The sequence below is a fragment of the Odocoileus virginianus genome, chromosome 25 (assembly GCF_023699985.2).
Source record: "Odocoileus virginianus isolate 20LAN1187 ecotype Illinois chromosome 25, Ovbor_1.2, whole genome shotgun sequence".
NCBI lineage: Eukaryota > Metazoa > Chordata > Mammalia > Artiodactyla > Cervidae > Odocoileus > Odocoileus virginianus.
This window is the reverse complement of record NC_069698.1, coordinates 13,784,017-13,802,537: the sequence shown is the minus strand read 5'-3', so window position 1 is coordinate 13,802,537 and position 18,521 is coordinate 13,784,017. Positions and strand designations below refer to the sequence as shown.

At 33.9% G+C, this 18,521-nt stretch overlaps 2 protein-coding genes across 11 annotated transcripts in view; both read left to right on the top strand.

Moving 5' to 3' along the window:
* Window positions 1-14,849, top strand: part of EPHA6 (EPH receptor A6) — a 938,174-nt gene extending 923,325 nt beyond the window's left edge. For 7 of the 9 annotated variants that reach the window (XM_070455034.1, XM_070455028.1, XM_070455029.1 and 4 more), the window contains 2 exons: window positions 1,264-1,413; window positions 2,019-2,259. In XM_070455034.1, the coding sequence (XP_070311135.1) occupies window positions 1,264-1,413; window positions 2,019-2,154 (286 nt within the window). In that variant the 3' untranslated portion in view covers window positions 2,155-2,259. Of the gene's footprint in view, window positions 1-1,263; window positions 1,414-2,018; window positions 2,260-2,409 lie in introns of those variants that run through there. The other 2 variants (XM_070455030.1, XM_070455027.1) reach the window with 1 other exon arrangement.
* A 2,943-nt stretch (window positions 14,850-17,792) lies between these two features.
* ARL6 (ARF like GTPase 6) overlaps window positions 17,793-18,521 on the top strand; it is a 33,293-nt gene continuing 32,564 nt past the window's right edge. The window contains exon 1 of one of the 2 annotated variants that reach the window (XM_020879872.2): window positions 17,793-18,265. The gene's annotated coding sequence lies outside the window, so the exon portion shown is untranslated. The remainder of the gene's footprint in view (window positions 18,266-18,521) is intronic. The other variant, XM_020879870.2, reaches the window with a different exon arrangement.

The following is an 18,521-nucleotide window of genomic DNA, read 5'->3' as shown; positions in this document are numbered from 1 at the left end:
TCATATCAGTTATTTTTAACACCATACAAAATGTGTTTAATATTATTTTTTAGGTATTTCAGTAAGGTAAACAATATAGTTTACTATTAGAATATCTTAAATATACAATTCTGAGTTATTTTTACTACAATTTCTAAGGTTATTTCTGCTTTTATTCTCTATATCTGACTTTAGCTTATATAAAACTAGTTTTGTGTATATAGACATATGTATCTATATATACACACATGCACTAGCCTTTTCAAAATAAAACTTTTATATTATTTTTATATTAAAACTTCAAAAATGTCCCCAACTGAAATACCCTTTGCATCAGATCATAAGAACAGAAATACAGATTGCCATACACGTGAACTAAGTCGCTTCAGTCGTGTCCGACTCTTTGGCCCCATGGACTGTAGCCCACCAGGTTCCTCTGTGCATGGGATTCTCCAGACAAGAACACTGGAGTGGGTTGCCTCGCCCTTCTGCAAAGGATCTTACCAACCCAGGGACTGAACCTTAGCCTCTTAAGTCTCGCGCATTGGCAGACGGGCTCTTTACCACTAGTGCCGCCTGGGAAGCCCCACAGATTTCCATATCACTTACTGTAAGACCCATCCATGGCAGACTCTTTTTTCTTGCTAACCCCAAATGTCATTGATTTTCTTTAGTTTTGTGCTTCATTAATGTCTGTGCTTTTGGCTGTATTACCCTATGCTTGCATATATGTCCATCTTATTCATGAAATTGAGCTCTGTGACAACAGAAATTACTTTTTAATAAATAATAAATTTTTGTTGAATGGTTGAGAATAAATGAGGTCTTAACCTATAAATTCACCATAAAAAAGAGAAAGGGCTCTCATAGTAAATGTGAAAAAGGCAATAGGGCATGAATTCAATGGAAGGTCAGAAAGTATATAAGTGAATAGCTTGTGGCTAGTTATCTTTTGGGGGGGCTTTTCTTCAAGTTTGAAAGCACAATTTCATGCAAGAGAAAAAAGTAAAGAGATTTTTAGCAAGATACAGGCTTTCTCAAGACACCTCAAGTATAAAGACCTAGTAGTGGCAAAAAGTAGGAAAAGACAAAAGAAACTGACAAGTGAAATTGACCAGATAAAAGTGGCTGATTTGAATATGATGGAACATTTTTAAATGTAGTTCTATGGAGGATGAAACATTTGATGTGAGAATATTGTAAAAATTAAAAATAAAGTTGGGTATTTTTTGCTTTATCTGTTTTTTAAATGGTCTCCATGCTTGTTTGTTTTTTTCCTAATAGAATGCCAGACTCCCCTGGTGAAGTTCCTGAATATCCTTTGTTTGTGACAGTCGGTGACTGGCTGGATTCTATAAAGATGGGGCAATATAAGAATAACTTCATGGCAGCGGGGTTTACAACTTTTGACCTGATTTCAAGAATGAGCATTGAGTAAGTGGGCTGGGTTTGTTACTATACTCAGATGTCCACTTAGGAGATTATAAATTCAAATACTATTTCTTTATCAAGAATACCATAGTTAAACTACCTTTCCTGACACTAGTATGGCATTTCCATATCTGTCCTCACCATTTCTGATAATCATTCTAGTGAAAGTTGGGCATTACACTTTTAACTATTTTCCTTTGAAAGAATATGTTTAATTCAAATGATTATTTAAAGATTTTAGATGCTGTATAAAATGCATATTACTCTTGTTCACATCATAGACTTTGCGTCAATATAGTTTCACCTTAGCAAATTATTTATGATTCATGTACACTAAATCAATTACTATTACATTCATCAAATATTACAATTGTAATAATATAATACTATGTTTTCTCAGAGTTTTGTCTCTATATTACAATGGTCTGGCATTTTTCCACTTTCTCAAAGACTATCATTTCCTGAGTGCAGTGAAAATACTCAACATATGTTTAAAAGACAGATAACTAAAACTAGTAGGTTGACCATGTGAAATTGCCATTGTTTTAAAATATTAATAGTAATAGCAATTTCATACTGTTCAACATGATACAATGGCATTTTTTCAGATTATTGAAAGACCAAGACCGCGGCAATTCAAATGGAGTTCACATTATATTTTCTATCCTGCATGCTGACTATTTTGCTAATACTGTTAGAAATTTATTTATTTGCATAAATCCCCCGGGCTTACGGGCTTACTGAACATGACGTCTGTACCTGAATTCTTTGTACCTTTAAACTTGAAGTCAACTTGACGCATTCTCTGGCACCAGTGTAGAGAATAAAGTAACAAATTCCTGTTGTCCATTTATATCTCTGCTTTCACACTCATTTTACCAGATATGAAATTTGTGGCAAATATGATATGTGCTCGTTTCCTATATCCAAATGTGTCTTTCCTCTCTGCCATACTTACCAGACCTAAATGTTCATGTTCTCTCTCTCAATCTCTCACAGTGATATTAGAAGAATTGGCGTCATACTCATTGGACACCAGAGACGAATAGTCAGCAGTATACAGACTTTACGTTTACACATGATGCACATAGAGGAGAAGGGGTTTCATGTGTAAAAGTACTACAAGCACCTCTGTTTTGTGCCTCGGTATTTCTAAAATGAAAGATATCCTCTCTACTACCCTCTCTTCTGATTCTCCAAACACCACCTCACAAACTGCAGTCCCCTCTTCAGGCTACAGGCACACATACCTTTTGTTTATACTTCCAACCTGGATTTAAAAATCACTCTTCATAGCTCCGCTCCGAATAACCTGCAAATAAAACCCTGGCGCACTGCAGATTATCACTACACGTGGTAAATAACTCAGCATGGATGTGTAACTTTGTATAACTGCATTTCAGAAGTGTTCAAGGACTTAATCCAAAGGAATTTGGGGTTAAAGATGTATTTAGAGTTTGATGGTAGATGAAAAAGAAATAGTTGACCTTTCTTTCATGTTTTATGATCAAGTATTTTCCAAACTTACATGAATATTTATTTTTTAGATAATTATATTCAACTCTGTGGGTCATATTGTTACTTTATTCTACAATTCTTTACCTGTCGATGCCTGATATTGTTAGAATTGTTTGCAGAAAAGATCAATGATTTCATGTAGTGAATTCTTTTCAAGTGTGACTATGGTGAGAAGGGAGTTATCCAGGGGGAGAGAGGGAGAAACATACTGTGCTTCTAAAACTTCTAAGTCTTGGTTTGTCTCTTTTTTTTAATTATTAACTTGATAGTGTCTTTCATATGTCATAGTAGGTGGTAGTTTAGAGGCTTTCCCATCGAATTTTTTTTTTTACTATCAATATGTTTCTCTACTGCATTATAAAGATCACGCCTGGAAAGACCAAGAGTGAGTCCATTGCTCTAGAGGCTTTAAATAGAAAGATGCATGGAATAAATCCATGACTGTTCCCTTGGTTTATCTTCATAAATTTGCAAAAGTAATTATCAAAGCATTGAGAAAATTAATTATTCTCAGCAGAATTGCTTTGAATAAAAGATCTAAGAGTATAGTCTTAGATAAAATGTAAAAAGATTTAATTTAAACAGAATTTTATGATAGTTATATGGTGGCCTAAGAAAATAAACACATAGAGCTAGTCTAATACTGGTACATTTTGCAAGGTTAAGAATTTTTGTTTTGTTCATGAAAATAAGTTACATGAACATGCTGAGCTATTTTCCAAACCTTCCAAGGTACAAGTATGTCATTGCATACACCAAAGAAGGTATAAAAAGAGCATAAATAAATAGTGTGCAACCTGAATCCTTGCTACAGTAACATAAAAATATAAATACAGCTAAGGTGTGTTGTTGCCATAATCTTCTGGAGGCTGCAACAGGCAAATATACTTTTCATTGAACTAAGTTGAGTCAGCTTATCAAAACAGTACTGTATTATGAACAAATTCAACGATAAAATCAGATGTTCCCTGTGAAACTAAAAAAAAAAAAAAAAGACTACTGTGCTAGGTGGAAGAGTAGCGAGAATGTATTAAGAGGGGAAGAAAAAAGAGCAAGTTGTCTAAGGATACTGGTTTAATATAAAAATTAGGTTTTATTTGATCTTGGAACTAAAGGTACCCTACCCACATTCTCAAATTCCTACCTAAATTATATTTTTTTGGTGATAATAGTTTTCTTGCCATAAAGGAGTCCCTGTTTTTCCTTATTTTAAGATTTGTGGATTGTCCCATTAGACTAGGCCCTTCCATATACTTCTTTTGCTGATTTGTCTTCTGATTTTTGTCAACCACAGCTAAATTTTTCTCATTTAAAAAAAAAGAGAGAGATAGAAGGAAGAGTCTTTAAAGTATCCATTATAGTACACTGAAAAAGAACAAAGTGGGAAATCCATCACTTTTTAAGTCTGTCAGAAATAGCTAGCAACATTTTTCTAGCGGTCACCTGCACAATCATGCCTCACTTGCAGGCTGTCTGTGGTTTGCTTGATACATTGACACAGATCTGGATACATTTAGAGAAAATGTAAAATTTCCATATTTACCTATCTTCAAATATATATTAAATAAGAACAGATGTAAAACAGATAAAATTTATTAATCATATATATTTATTTTTATAATGCAACAAAAACATATTTAGAAAGATAAGGAATAGAATAATTATGGTCTTCCATAGGACGCTGTCAGCAACATCTGTATACTTTGATTAAATAAATTCTATAAAGTATTGAAACGTCTATGGGGTGGGCATTCAGTTCTTGCAAGATTAAAGATCTCTGTTAAGAATTGTTTTTCTTTAAAACTCCAATGATTCTATTCTATATCTGGTTAATTTATACATTTTTCCCTTCCTAAACATCTTTCTGTGGTATTATAAAACTGCCTTTTCACTTCTCTCTAACCCCAAATCCTCTTTAAAATTTATGTTACATTTATATTTTTTAGAAGTGTAAGCATGGTGATCTTTAGTATAAATTTGAACCTCATCATGGTCAGAGCAAGATGTTCAAGATTAAACAGAAACATTAAAAAATAAATATATCTGTTTCTCTATTGCCTACCAATCACAGATTTGAAAATTTTACCTGAAATATTTTGATATTTACTAGTGTACATATTCATTAATTAAAGCTGTTTAATATTCATAAGCATAGAATTTAATAATAGAAAATGAGTAACTCCCATAAGTCACAGCCTTCAGAAATAATCTTTAATAACTAAAATATGCATATATATTCATATACCTGCTTTATATTAAACTTCCTAGTCTATGTTACTGAGGGGCTTTTTAGATATTGAAGATTAGTTGAGGAACTATTATTATTTTATTGTCTATGTGGTCAGTTTCCAGTCTATAGTCCACTCATTATCTCATAGGATAAGACATAATTGAGAAAAAATGTAAAAACAATGCAGAGATTTAGTATATAAATCATTACACTAAAAAAGCCATCAGAAGTTGCAAAGCTCTTGGCTTAACATGAATCAAGAATTATAGCACTTTTGTGCTGAATTATGACTGTTGATAAATATTATGAATGTCATAATAAAAAAAAGATTTATCTTCTTTCACCCTGAATTACTCTTAAAATCTATCCAGCTAACACCTGAACAGCTTTAAGGCCCATCTCAGCCCATGAATGAAAAACAAATCCAAATTCAATCCTTGAAAAGCAGTCTTTACAGAAGGTCTTCTGTAATAGGTCTTCTGACGTGATAAAGAATGAATTGCATTACCTATCTCCCGACCACAATTTTCTTAAAAATCCATTTTTATATCTTTCCTAGCAAATTTCTACTCTGTAAAGAAGTAAGTTAAATCTGTTACTTCAAAATGTTCATCAATAGTAGGTCTTATTTTTCTATTCCTTTTTTAAACATTCTTCCCCACCCCCTTGATTCTTTTCTCTTTATTCTTCCATCCCATCTTTTTTCTTTTCTCAGCTTCTGCCGCTCCACCCCATATCCCTATCAACAAAAGAAATGTAACACAGCAAATCCAAAAATATCTTACCAATCTCCCTAGAAGAGGCTGAAGGTGGAGGAAAAACAGGAATATTGCAAAAGTCATACTTTAATATTTTGGGTCCTGTTGCATAGATAGGAGCATTTGCACATACAGAGTGTATGAGTTCTGGCTTTTGATTAAGTGAAAATTAAGTGCTTTGGAAAGTTATTTCAAAACAGATGAAGATGATCCTTTTCTACTGCTTTAGCTAAGGAAATGAATTATTAATTTAAAAGAAAATATTTTAAGAATTAGAAACTGTTATCAAGTCACAGTTGGTATACATGTTTATATAAGAAAGCTATTAGAAGCAGGTGTAATCACTTCTTTCAGTATCATCACTTCAACTTTTCCAAGCTCAAATTCTGTTAAGTAGAAAAGACTCATTCGCATTCAATCTGAAAATATTTTAATTCTTTTTATATGAAGACTCCAAAGGTAGATTGATGGTATTCTTCCATTAGAACACAGGGCACTGAAGTCATCCAACTTTTTGTTTTTATGGTCAGCATTTTCAAAAGATTTTTCACTTTTTATAATAATGTTCAATAAAGGCAGTGTAAACTGTAGTTCAGTTTAACAAATATCTACAAGATGTCTCTTACATGCATAAAATTTTATGGCAAAGATGAGTTTGACTGTACTGTCCTTATTTCTAAGTATCTCTTAAGCTTAAAACTTAGAGCCTATCTGCCATGTTTGCTATAATTTCCATGTCACTTAGTTCTTTCCATAGAACAAAAATACATTAAATAAATAAAACCTTGTTTATTTGCAATCGGATTTGCAGTCCCTATGAAAGGAGATATTTTGGACCTCAAAGTTTCTCGTAGATGCCTCCACATTTCCTCTGACAGAAGGGAGCACACTTGTTTGATTCTCTAAGACAGTCTCTCTTGTCACCTACCAGTTGACCCTCCTCAGAGGTCACATACTGCCACTGTCCGTGGGCAGACTGCTCAGTTCATGTGTAGACTCACTACCTCAAAGCTACCTCCAGTTAGAAAACATCAACCATTTTTTAAAACCAATGCTGGGGTGCTCTCCTGCGCAACCCAATTCACTGGCCCTGGGAAACGTAACAATGAGTATATGACTGCAATGGTTGCATAAAATTCTTTCCAACATGATATATTTAACAAAGGGCTTCCCTAGTGGTTCAGCTGGTAAAGAATCTGCCTGCAATGCGGGAGACCTGGGTTTGATCCCTGGGTTGGGAAGACCCCGTGGAGAAGGGAATGGCAACCCACTCCAGTATTTTTGCCTGGGAAATCCCATGGACAGAGGAGCCTGGCAGGCTGCAGTCCATGGGGTCTCAAAGATTCGGACATGACTGAGCGACTAAGCATGGCCCAGCACATATTTAACAAAGGAAAGAAATGATTACTCACAACCAGAGCTAACGTATTACTAGATGAAATAAAGGAAAAGAAAAATCTTACATTTCAGAAGAGTAAATGCCTCATCTTTCTTTTACTATTCCCTTAAAAATACAACTATTAGGCAAGTGTTTCAAAGATTTCTTAGGATGAAATATATTTTTTGTATGTTATAAGAGGATGTGACATGATACACATGTATCCTGAGAGAAAAGACAAAGATCCAGAGGAAGATGCAGGTCATCAGAATGTAGTTTTAATGAAGCCTCTTTCTTCTGATTAATAATTAGAATTTCAAATTAATGATGGATTTATATAAAATGTTTAAAAAAGGATATTTACATAGGAAGACTTAGGTTATTTGCTCTCAATTCAAAAGAGGTAACAAAATCCTGTTGGTGTTGGCAACCTGGAGAGAAGCCAGAATTAATTATATTACTTCACTTTTCATATAAAGTATAATTGTTGCTCTCTAAATTATTTACTCAGTAATATTTTTTAAGTTGTAATGAATCAGTTTTTATTTAACAGTACATGAATAGATTTGAAGGTTAGTTTTAGCCTATCAATGTTGATTCAAAATTACTTTAAAAGTGAAACAAAAAATGAAAAGTAAGCTACAATCACTACAGGCAGCAAAGCACTACTAAAAAATAAATTTCATCTTTTAGAGAAGAAAAATAAACTTCACCTTTTAAAAACACGAAGTGTTGGGTTTATCTTAATAGTACCAAGTCACCTTCTTTTGTTATATTTTTGCACTTGTGCACTGAAAGCAAAGTTTATTTCTAATCAAAATAAAGAAGGTTTTTGCTTGAATTTCCACACTGGTTTATTAGAATTACCAAATCTCTATATTCTTAAAAGAACTTTTGATTTGTTTCTTTTAAAGAGGAAAATCTCAAAGAAGAATTCGACTATCTTTTAGAGCTAATTAATCCTTAAGAATACAAAAACATTAAAAGAAAATTACCAGACAGATGAGGATGAAACATTGCTTTTAAATATATTATATATAAAGATGTGGTCTCTACTTTCAATTAGAAAATAAAATACAGATTAACACAATTTCCTGGGAGTTGTAAATTAGAAAAGTATCAGAATTATTGAAATTTTTCTCTCAAGTAAAGCTTTGTTCTCATCCATATTTCTTCACTATTTGTAACCTCAGACTAATCTTTAATTTGTCATAATAACTTACTTTTGGTTAAGGTAATAACTCAAACTGTAAATCAAAACAACTGAGATATGACTTTAAGGTATTCAACAAAATAGTAAAAGGAGGACAGCACTACTTCGGGATTCTCTCTTAGTTAGCATCAGAATCTCCATGTTATTAGCCCTCACGGAAGAGAGAACTGTCCGTATTCCAAAATAATGCATTATTATAAAGAAAACTCCAAGGACATGAGAATCTTCATTTTTCATATATCTAAATCAAATTTTATGTTCAGGCATTATTAACTTTGTAGATAGATGTCATTGTTTTCATGAGTTAACTATGACAAGCAGTATCAATGTGAACATTTCTATACTAGTTTTTCTACGTTTATAGATCATTGTCCTTGGAACAGTCTTAATTTACCTTTGTTCTAGAAAGATCAAATATCATTTAATTTTTTGAAATCATGATAGATGGAGTGGATAGTGCTAAATCATAAAAATAAACAATACACCTTTAAGGTTTTTACCTTAGAATGTCATCTTCTGTTGCTTTTATAATTTAAGTCTCTCTTCCACATTTAGTAATTTGTAGAATGAAATATATGTATTTAAATAGAAATTGCTTTTCTTAAATTTTCACTTAAACACATCTTCACTGAGTCAGAGAGAAGCCAGAATTAATTACCATCACTTCATTTGTCATATAAAGTATAATTGTTTCGCTTTTTAGAATTATTTACTCAGTATTATTATTAAAGTTGTAATGAAGTTTTTATTTAACTGTACATGTTTTATTTATTGCCACATATTACTACTTAAATAAATCTGCTTAAACGTGTGGTCTTTAGAAACTCTATGACAAAATCAATGACCACTCTTGCTAACAGACTTGTAACTTAACAAGCTTTTTTTTGTCAGTGTGACTGATGTGAGCATTGTTAAAACCAATTTGTTTGAAAATCCATTGGTATTTTATCTAGAGTTACTATTGTAGTATATTCAAAAATATCTTTAAAACAACACTGAATTTTCATGGACAATAGAAAAATAAAGACTGAGGCTTTTTAAAATGTCTGTACTGCTTGGAAAATAAGGTTTAACATGCATAAATGTTTGTTATTGAAGTGTTTAATTTCCTTTAATTTGATGTTGTTCTTCCTATGCCATGTATATGTATTTAAAGAAAATTGTATTAATATATTTATACAATGCAAAAATCTCATTTTCTTCTTACAGAAATGGAGTTTTGTCATAATTTTAAGTGTTTTAGGTCTCCAAGGGAAAATAATCAAAATGTGAAATGGGAGCATTTGTTTTTTGGAAAGGCACAATACCTGAGCATTCCTAACAAGAATACGAGTGAGAGTAGATTTTAAAGATAACTATATGTGCTTTATTTATGATATATTATTAATCATTTTGTTAATCATACTTTTTCTTTAGAGTGTATTACTGGAAACTTAAATAGCTTTGCACATCTTTCACAAACTATACTTAGGTTTAATTTTATATGCAGTATAAGCTTTGACAGCTTAATTTTGACTTTTGATGGAATAATTGTTAATTAACAGTCCATGTTTCCTAAAATGTTAGTTATACCTTCTATAATAATTTTATTTTTTTTAAATCAGAGACAGAGCATGAATTCTTAATATGAAAATGGACCACATTCCATTAAAACTGAGGAAAAGACAAAAAGGTAATACAAAGAGGAGTTTGTGATATAACTATTAATTATCCCATTTTCAAAAGCAAACAAAAAATTAATAGAAAACAGTGAATGAAAATTATTGTTGTATTACTCTTACTGGTAATTTTGAAACTAAAATCCCTTTTGAGGATGAGACTAATATAAATATGTTCACTGATAATTGTTAAAATATGTATTGCTATAAACAGAAATCTTCCCAAAATATCAAAAATTTAAATTTATGTTTAAGTTTATTAATAGACCAAATAATCACAATTATTAGCATTTCCATATTAATAGTTCTTTTGATTTCTAAAGAACTATTTCATATATAATTAAAGAGTTTACCCTGCAAAAATGAATATCAGACTGTCAAAGCACTTTATAGTTATTAATGATTCACTCCTATTAATAATGACGAGATTTTTCTTGTGCTTTATTAAATGTAAAACAGTGTATATAAGATGCAGGTAAAAATAACTGAGTTGAAAGGGTAGCCTTTTAGAATCAATTTATGCTTTTATACAGATACATATAAATGTATAAGATTATGTGTAAAATGTAAATAAGTACTTTTTACACATAGTTTTAAATGTTTAAAAAATATGATACCAATGTATTAGTTATACATTATATCTTATGACCTCTAAATGCTTATATTCTTTCAAGGAGATTTCCTTCTCTTTTCAGTTATTTTAAGTATTAAAAAAAAGAATTGTTTTGTATATTATATTTCCATTCAATCTCTCTAATATTGATTGTAATTTCCCAATTCTCAAGAGAAGTTGAAGCCAAAAAACATAACATAGTGGCTAGAAGTTACTAGTTTTTAAGTTCTACTCTTCTTTTATATAAATTTGGTCATATAGTCCATAAAGTCTGCTGAAGAAAGCAAACACTTTTATTTTCTCATGAATGGAAATACAAAAAGAAAATCTCCCATTAGACTTTGTATATTCAAAATAGTGAGCATATATTTTTATAGTTATTTTCCAGTTTACTTTTATTCAATTTTTTAAATTTTACTAAATGGAATACTTAAAAAAAAAAGGTAAAACCCTTCCAATTTTGCATCAATTGCTTGTTTTCTTCAGAGCCTCCAAAAATTCCTTTGAGAAAGCAAGACATTTCCTTCCTCACCATACAATCTTGATCACTCTACCATTAAGTGAAATAGATATCTGTAGTGTAATATAAAGAATAGCAAAAAATAATGATTTGTCCAATTAAAGCTATTTATACCATGGGGAACAGATATAACAAACAAATAAACAAAATTAAAGTAAATCATGTCTGTTTGCTAGTCCAAAACTGTATAATTCTTAATTTTAAAAATAGTATATATACTGATGTACTTTAAATATTTATCCATAAGTCCATTTGTTCATTAACATTTATTAAACACTATCTTGTACCAGTGTCCTATTCTAAACCTGGAGGACACAAAGTGCCCAAGACAAGCAAAAGCCCCTATCTCATGGGATTGACCTAGTGGTAAAGATAGACAGTGAAGAAGCACTGATAAGTGCTGTGCTGAAAATTAAATTAATATTATTGGATAGCATGACTGTGGCTTCTTCTATTAAGAGGTAAGGGGGAAAAAAGGAAAAAAAAAAAAGAGGTAAGGGAAATGAATGTGGATGTGATATTTAAACCAATATCTGAAAATCATGAAGAAACAAGTCATGAAAAAATCTGGGGAAATTCCAAGTAGAAGAAACAATTTAATGTGTAGGTTTGGAGTGTTTGAGGGTAGAGAGAACAGTGTGCTTGGTACACAGTTTAGGAGCCAAAGAGAGGCAAAAACCAGATGGAAATCAAAGAACATTTATGAGGCTAATGAGATAGTTTAAGCAAAAAAAAAGAAAAACGGTAACTTTTGATAGAGTACAAGTAATGAAGATGGAGAGAGACAGATGGATATTGGGTATTTTAAAGACTGAGCATCCTAATGGATTGGGCGCAAGAGTTGAAGAGAGAAAAAAATCAAAGATAAACTCTACATTTGGAAAATAAGAAACATAGTGGTGGTGCAAGAGAAGCAGATTTGGAGGGGAAAAATCAGGAGTTTAGTTTTAGCCATGTAATGCCTGTTAAGTATTCAAATGGAGATATCAAGCAGACAGTTGTACAGAAGAGTTCCAAGGAGCAATCAGGGCTCGACATCAAGATTTAAAAGTCATCAGTATATACATAGTATTTAAGGTTTTTAAATCACCTAAGAAAAGCCTGTAAGATAGACAAGTAGGCCCTGATTGAGATCCAGGTAGAAGCAATGTAAAAGTTAAGTGGAGAATTAGAAGCCAGCAGACGACCCTGAGGAGTGTAAGGTGAGGTAGAGAACGAAAAATCCAACTGGCCACCTGGATTAAATGCTTCAAGAAGTCAAGTTGAGAATAAAGAAATAGCCATAGGGCTTAGGAACATGGACGTTACTAATGATTTTGACAAGTACAGTCTCTTTGAAGTAGTGAAATTAAAGCCTGATTGAAGTGGATTATAAGATACTTTAGGAAAGAAGGTGGAGTCAATATCTATAAACAACTCTTTCAAGGAATTTTACCATAAGAAAGCGACCGAAATAGGCAGTAGCTGAGTAACTGGAAGCAGATGTAGGGTCAAGGGTGGTGTGTGTGTGTGTGTGTGTGTGTGTGTGTGTGTTTATAGAAAGAATGCATATTTATACACTAATGACAGTGATCTGGTAAAAAGGGGGAAACTGATTATGCAAGAGAGAATTTAATTAGAAATGGCTTTGAGAGGTAGATTAGGATTGTGGCATAAGTAGGGAGGTTAGTTTTTGATACAAGGAGACACAAAGAAGTAAAATGGGAGGGAAGGAAGATTTCTAGATTTGTGATAGAAAGGTAAGTATGTTACTATCTGAGTAGTTGCATTGTTACCAAGAGGAGATAAAATTCAATATGGGGAGTGGGAAAGGAGTGAAGGCTGAGATGTGTTAGTAGTTCTAAAAGGGAAATGCACACACCCATTTATATACCTATACACATGCATATCTAAACATAGGCGATGGGTATTTGTACATAATATACCACAGGAAAAAGACCTATTGAATAAAATATTTTAAAGCCATTTTTACTAAATTTTTTTTGAGACATCTTACTTGGAAGACTTGAAACTGAATTCTGAGTGTTCCAAAGAAGCTGATAACAGAGTCCTTTGTCCATAATGTAGAAATTGAGAACTTGTCAATGTCATAGACACTTTTCATGTGTTATTTTTGTTTATTACAGTAAAAGACAAACATCATGTAGCTATTCTAATTCAAAGTCTATAAAAATTAGTTTAATCCTAAATGATGTGTATTGTACATTCAAGCAGTTAATTTTCTCAAAACACTATTTTGAGAGGGTTTGACACATCATCTGAATTTTTTTTAAAAAAGGTAGTTAGGCTCTACTCTTTTGATGAAACAATATTTTTATTTTGTTTTCACATAAAATCATCTATAATTTAGGAGAAACACATGGGCTATATGGTTATTTTTTCATTGTGCCCTCTCTCTGATCCTATAGCAGGGGTGTGATTTTTTTTCATTATGCTTGCAGCTTTATTTCTGGTTAGGCTTTATGTGATTGTGTGTTAGAATTTATACGTGCATAATAATTCTTTGGATTTTATGTAAAATTAGATTGTGAATAATGGAATAAGATTATCTATTTTTTTCTATTTTAGCATAGCCAAAAATATATGTGTACTTACAAATATGTATTTGATTAAACACTGAATATTTAAATGGCCATGTCCAATATTAAATGGTAGATTTGACAGTTGCAGTATATTCAAAATTTTAAAAGTTATAAAAATCTTTGTAACACAAATCCTAAAAAGTTTATTAAGTACTAACTAGTACATTTATATTAAATGCCTAGATAACATCTGTCTAGGTTGAGACATTTAATCCCTCATAGAGTAATATTTGACTAATGAAAAACTGCAGCTGAAAACATTTTTCCTTCCTGTAAGCATGAATGATTTTTAAAATGTGTTTCTTTGTAACTTGTCATAAAGTTATTTATCATTAATTGTGGATTTAACACTGTACCCATCTACTCTTGCAAAAAGGAGAAAAGATCTGTTTGTGGGAATAAGGAAGTGCAGCACCACTGCATCATTTTTTCTCCTTGGTATTATATCACTATTTAGAGCTACAATATATGCCTTCCACTCAGGTTCTCTTTACTGGTTGCATCACAACATGGTAGAAAGATAAACACAGTAAGAGGGAGTTAACTATAGAACTATAGAAGCTACCTATTATCTACTTCACTATGACAGTGAAGTAATCCAAACTTACTTGATTGAAGGTGGTATTGTTTTCATCTTATAAAAATCTACTGTAATATGATGTTTCATGTAAATTTTCATGTGCTGGCATGCTTACAAGTTCTAGTGTTTTAGAATGCTCAGCTCTCAATGAGGGATTGTGGTGAACTGCATTACATATGTCATCTGTCTATTTGATGAAAGAATATGGTGTTTAGCAAACCTATCTGCTGAGCAACATAATAAGATTTTTGTACAAAGTACAAGTTACTAATTACTGTATTTTATTTTTCTATGATTTCCTAAGAGGCATTATCAGGGTCTTACAGATGGAGTAAGCCTGTTTATTAAAATATCTATTAGCAAATAAAAGTTACAGTTCTGGTGGTTGACTTTGTGGCTTTTGTATTATTGTATTGATCATTATTTAATATAACTTATCTTTTAGTCTATTAAATCTAGATGCTCTTTAGATATATTAGTCATTTTGAAGACAAAATCACAGCTGTAATCTTTCAAAATAATATTAAGATCAAGACATAAATTCACATGTGTGTGTGTGTTAGTCACTTAGTTGTGTCTACCCTTTGCGACCCTGTGGTCTGTATAGCCTGCCAGGCTCCTCTGTCTTGGGATTTCCCAGGCAAGAATACTGGAATAGATTGCCATTCCCTTCTCCAGGTTATCTTTCCAACCCAGGGATTGAACCTGGGTCTCATTCTTGCAGGTGGATTCTTTACCATCTGAGCCACCAGGGGAGAAAGTCATATAAATCACTACAAATAATTAGTACATATTTTTGTAGTGATTTTATATCAGCAAAATATTTTGTGAGATTCAAATAAATGTTCATTGCATAGGTAATATTGTACACAAATTGCAGATGACCAAAAGATACAAATAATGTATAACTGTTCAAATAGCTTTAGACCACCAACATTCATTCCAAAAACTTCCAGTATATTACAGATCATGGATTTTCTGTAGTTTTTTAAAATTGTTCATAATAAAAGACCTTAAAAGTATCATGAATTAATCAGAATAGAGCTGTATTCATCATATCTCACTCTTCTCTCATTTAGAATTCTTCTATACAGTTCCAAAAGCCAGTGTGAAATTTATCTGGAAATAGAGTACTTGAAATTTTCTTTCCTTAAACAGGTATCTTAAGTGGCCCTCATAAAATTAAATATGACTATTAAAGCTTCTCATTCTCATAATAAAATGAGGAGAGCCAAACTAACTTCTTAAATCAAGTGAAACCAATTTGTATGCTGAACTGTGAGTGTATTGTTGAGATCTGTTTGGGTTGGCAAAGCACCAAAACAGCAGATTCTACCATATGGAATATTTACTTTTTTTAAGGTTGTGAGTTTCAAAACTGGCATTTTCCAGCTTCTTGACTAGACTGTGGGTTTCATACCACTATTTCAACTCTAAAATAAGAAACCAACACAGCAACTACAAATATCTAAGAAAACTATTTACCTAGCTAAATTGTGAGAGAATTATGTAACCTAAAAATTCACTTAGCTAATTTTTCAGAAGAATTACGTCATCTGCTTAAATTGACTGAAAAGCTGGATATCCCATCTCTCCATTTTATTTCGTTTTCACGAAATGATTTCTACTAATCAAAAACAGAACTCAACCCAGAGGCAGAAAATATCAATTCCAAACAGGAAAATTAAGTCTGTCCACTATAGTTTCCTGAAACATAAGATTTCTGCTTAGCTCTAAGAAAGACAAAAAAAAAAAAAAAGGTCAAAATCTGGCTGTAAGCACTTCACTTCCAACTTTTATCAAAGTGAATTGCAAAATCCAGACACACAGAAAAATAATCAACACTTTACTGTAAAATTTATTTAGTCAAAAGTTAAAGGATCACATTTAAAAATCTTATCAATATAATAAAAATTGCAGGACAAAGGTGGACAGGAAATTATTTATTGAACACCAACTATGTGTCAAACATACATACCTCTGTTACCTGTTTATTCCTCAAAACCACCAAAGGAGCTATATAATGTTTTTGAAGGTGAGGAAGCTGAACAATAGAGCAGGGTTACTTGGCCTAAGGCCACACAATAAGGAAGAATATATTTCCATACTCCATTTTTTCCAAGGACTTGGTCAGTAAGTTCTTTTGGATATGCAGCTATAGGTTTTGGGGGTTTTGTGTTTTACTAGTTTTTGTCTTTCAACCGAGTCCCTAGCCCAGAACCACATTATTTTTCCATTGTGAAAATAACAGAGTCACATTTGAAAATTTGGAAAAAAAGAAAAAGCACCTCATGATCATGCAAATACAACCTTACTCCCATTATTACTTTTATTAATATATAATTCCTTCTAGTCTCTTTTTCACTCTCTAAATCCATTTAATTGGAGAAGGAAATGGCAACCCACTCCGGTATCCCTGCCTGGAGAAAGCCATGGACAGAGGAGCCTGGGAAGTTATGGTCCATGGGGTCGCAGAGTGGGACACGACTGAAGCGACTTCGCACATACGCACGCACACAATCCACTTAATAGGCCAAAATAATTGAAAAACCAAAGAACAGGTCGGGTAGTAAACATAACACGGAGGTAGTTGAAGGGGGTAAATAATCTCATATTCATGGTTAACAAAGGAGATGAATCCATTTGCTAAAGTGAAAGACTCTCAGGCGACCCCATAGATCCATGAAATTCTTCAGGCCAGAATACTAGAGTGGGTAGCCTTTCCCTTCTCCAAGGATCTTCCCAACCCAGGGATCAAACCCAGGTCTCTCGCATTGCAGGTAGATTCTTTACCAGTTGCGCCACAAGGGAAGTCCATTACTATGAAAACCCAGAGCATCTTTAAGAAGGGAGCTAACTTTAAGCATTCAGACTGCTGATTCCCTTCCGGACCAGCTGCCGATTTGCTTCTGGGGACTGTAATCTAATCATAAGAGATTATGCCTCATGGAAATCTCTAGAGATCAGACAGCTCAGAATCCCGGTTACAGGCAGACTTCCTTTGCCGAAAAATGCCTGTGAGTTTATCTCCTCTCCCTGATCACAGGAACAGCGTTGCTTCCCCAGGACTCTTGAGCTGAGGGCTCGCAGAGCCTGGAAGAGGGTGGATGCGAAAGGCAACGAGGCAATTCCCCCGCACTCCTCTCCCTAGAGCGCAGTCGGGTCCTGCAGTTGTCGCCACCACACTGCGCCCGTGCTTGATGGAGATCCACGCTCCTCTGTGCCCCCGACGCCGCAGGGAGCGCTGACCCCTGAAACGGACATTCCCGAAAGGGCGCGGAGAGCGCACGGAGAGAAAAGCCCTCGGCCCACGCGGACGCCAAGCACCTCCCAGCAGGCTGTGCGCGCGCCTACAACTCCCATCATGCTCCACAGGGGGGCTGCGCGGTTCCTGGCTAGGAGGCGGCCTTTCAACCCGTCACCCTTGCTCACATTTCTTTAATACTCCTCACTGTTCCTCAGGCATTTTGGGAAGCTCGTCAATCCCTTAACAGGAGCACGGAGGCAGATGCGCTAAGACCTCTGAGGAGGCGTGGCTCCGGACCGGAAGAACCTCCGGTTGCCGGGGGAACGCCACGCACCAAGGCGCCTGCCCAGCCACTGATACTTGGGCTGAGGAAGAGACTACAACCCCTTTACCCAAGTTGTGGAGGCGGCTTTGCTCTGGTCCGGGCATCCTTTCTGTGGAGGCCTGGAGAGAAAGGTACCCAGAGCGCCCGCACCACATTCCCATCCCCGAGACGGAGACGAGCGTTCGTTCCTGTTCAGCAGCTCCCGGGCCCACAAGAGTAACCGCAAAGAGCAGGTACCTCCCCAACCCCAATGTTTGTATCCAGAGCCGCCCGCAGTCCCCGCCGCCACCAGTTTTAGAATTGCTCCTCCTCAGGTTTTTCACTCCGTGTGGTTGTTTCTAATGTGTGAGGACTAGGGAAAAAGTGGGCTGGTGGCTCAGAAAACTCATTGAACTGCTTTGGGTGAATTTTTGTTTCATTGGGTGGTTTTAACACTGCCCAATTGGGGCTTTTTAGTTTGCTGTGTAGAAAGTGTAGTTGAAATTTCAC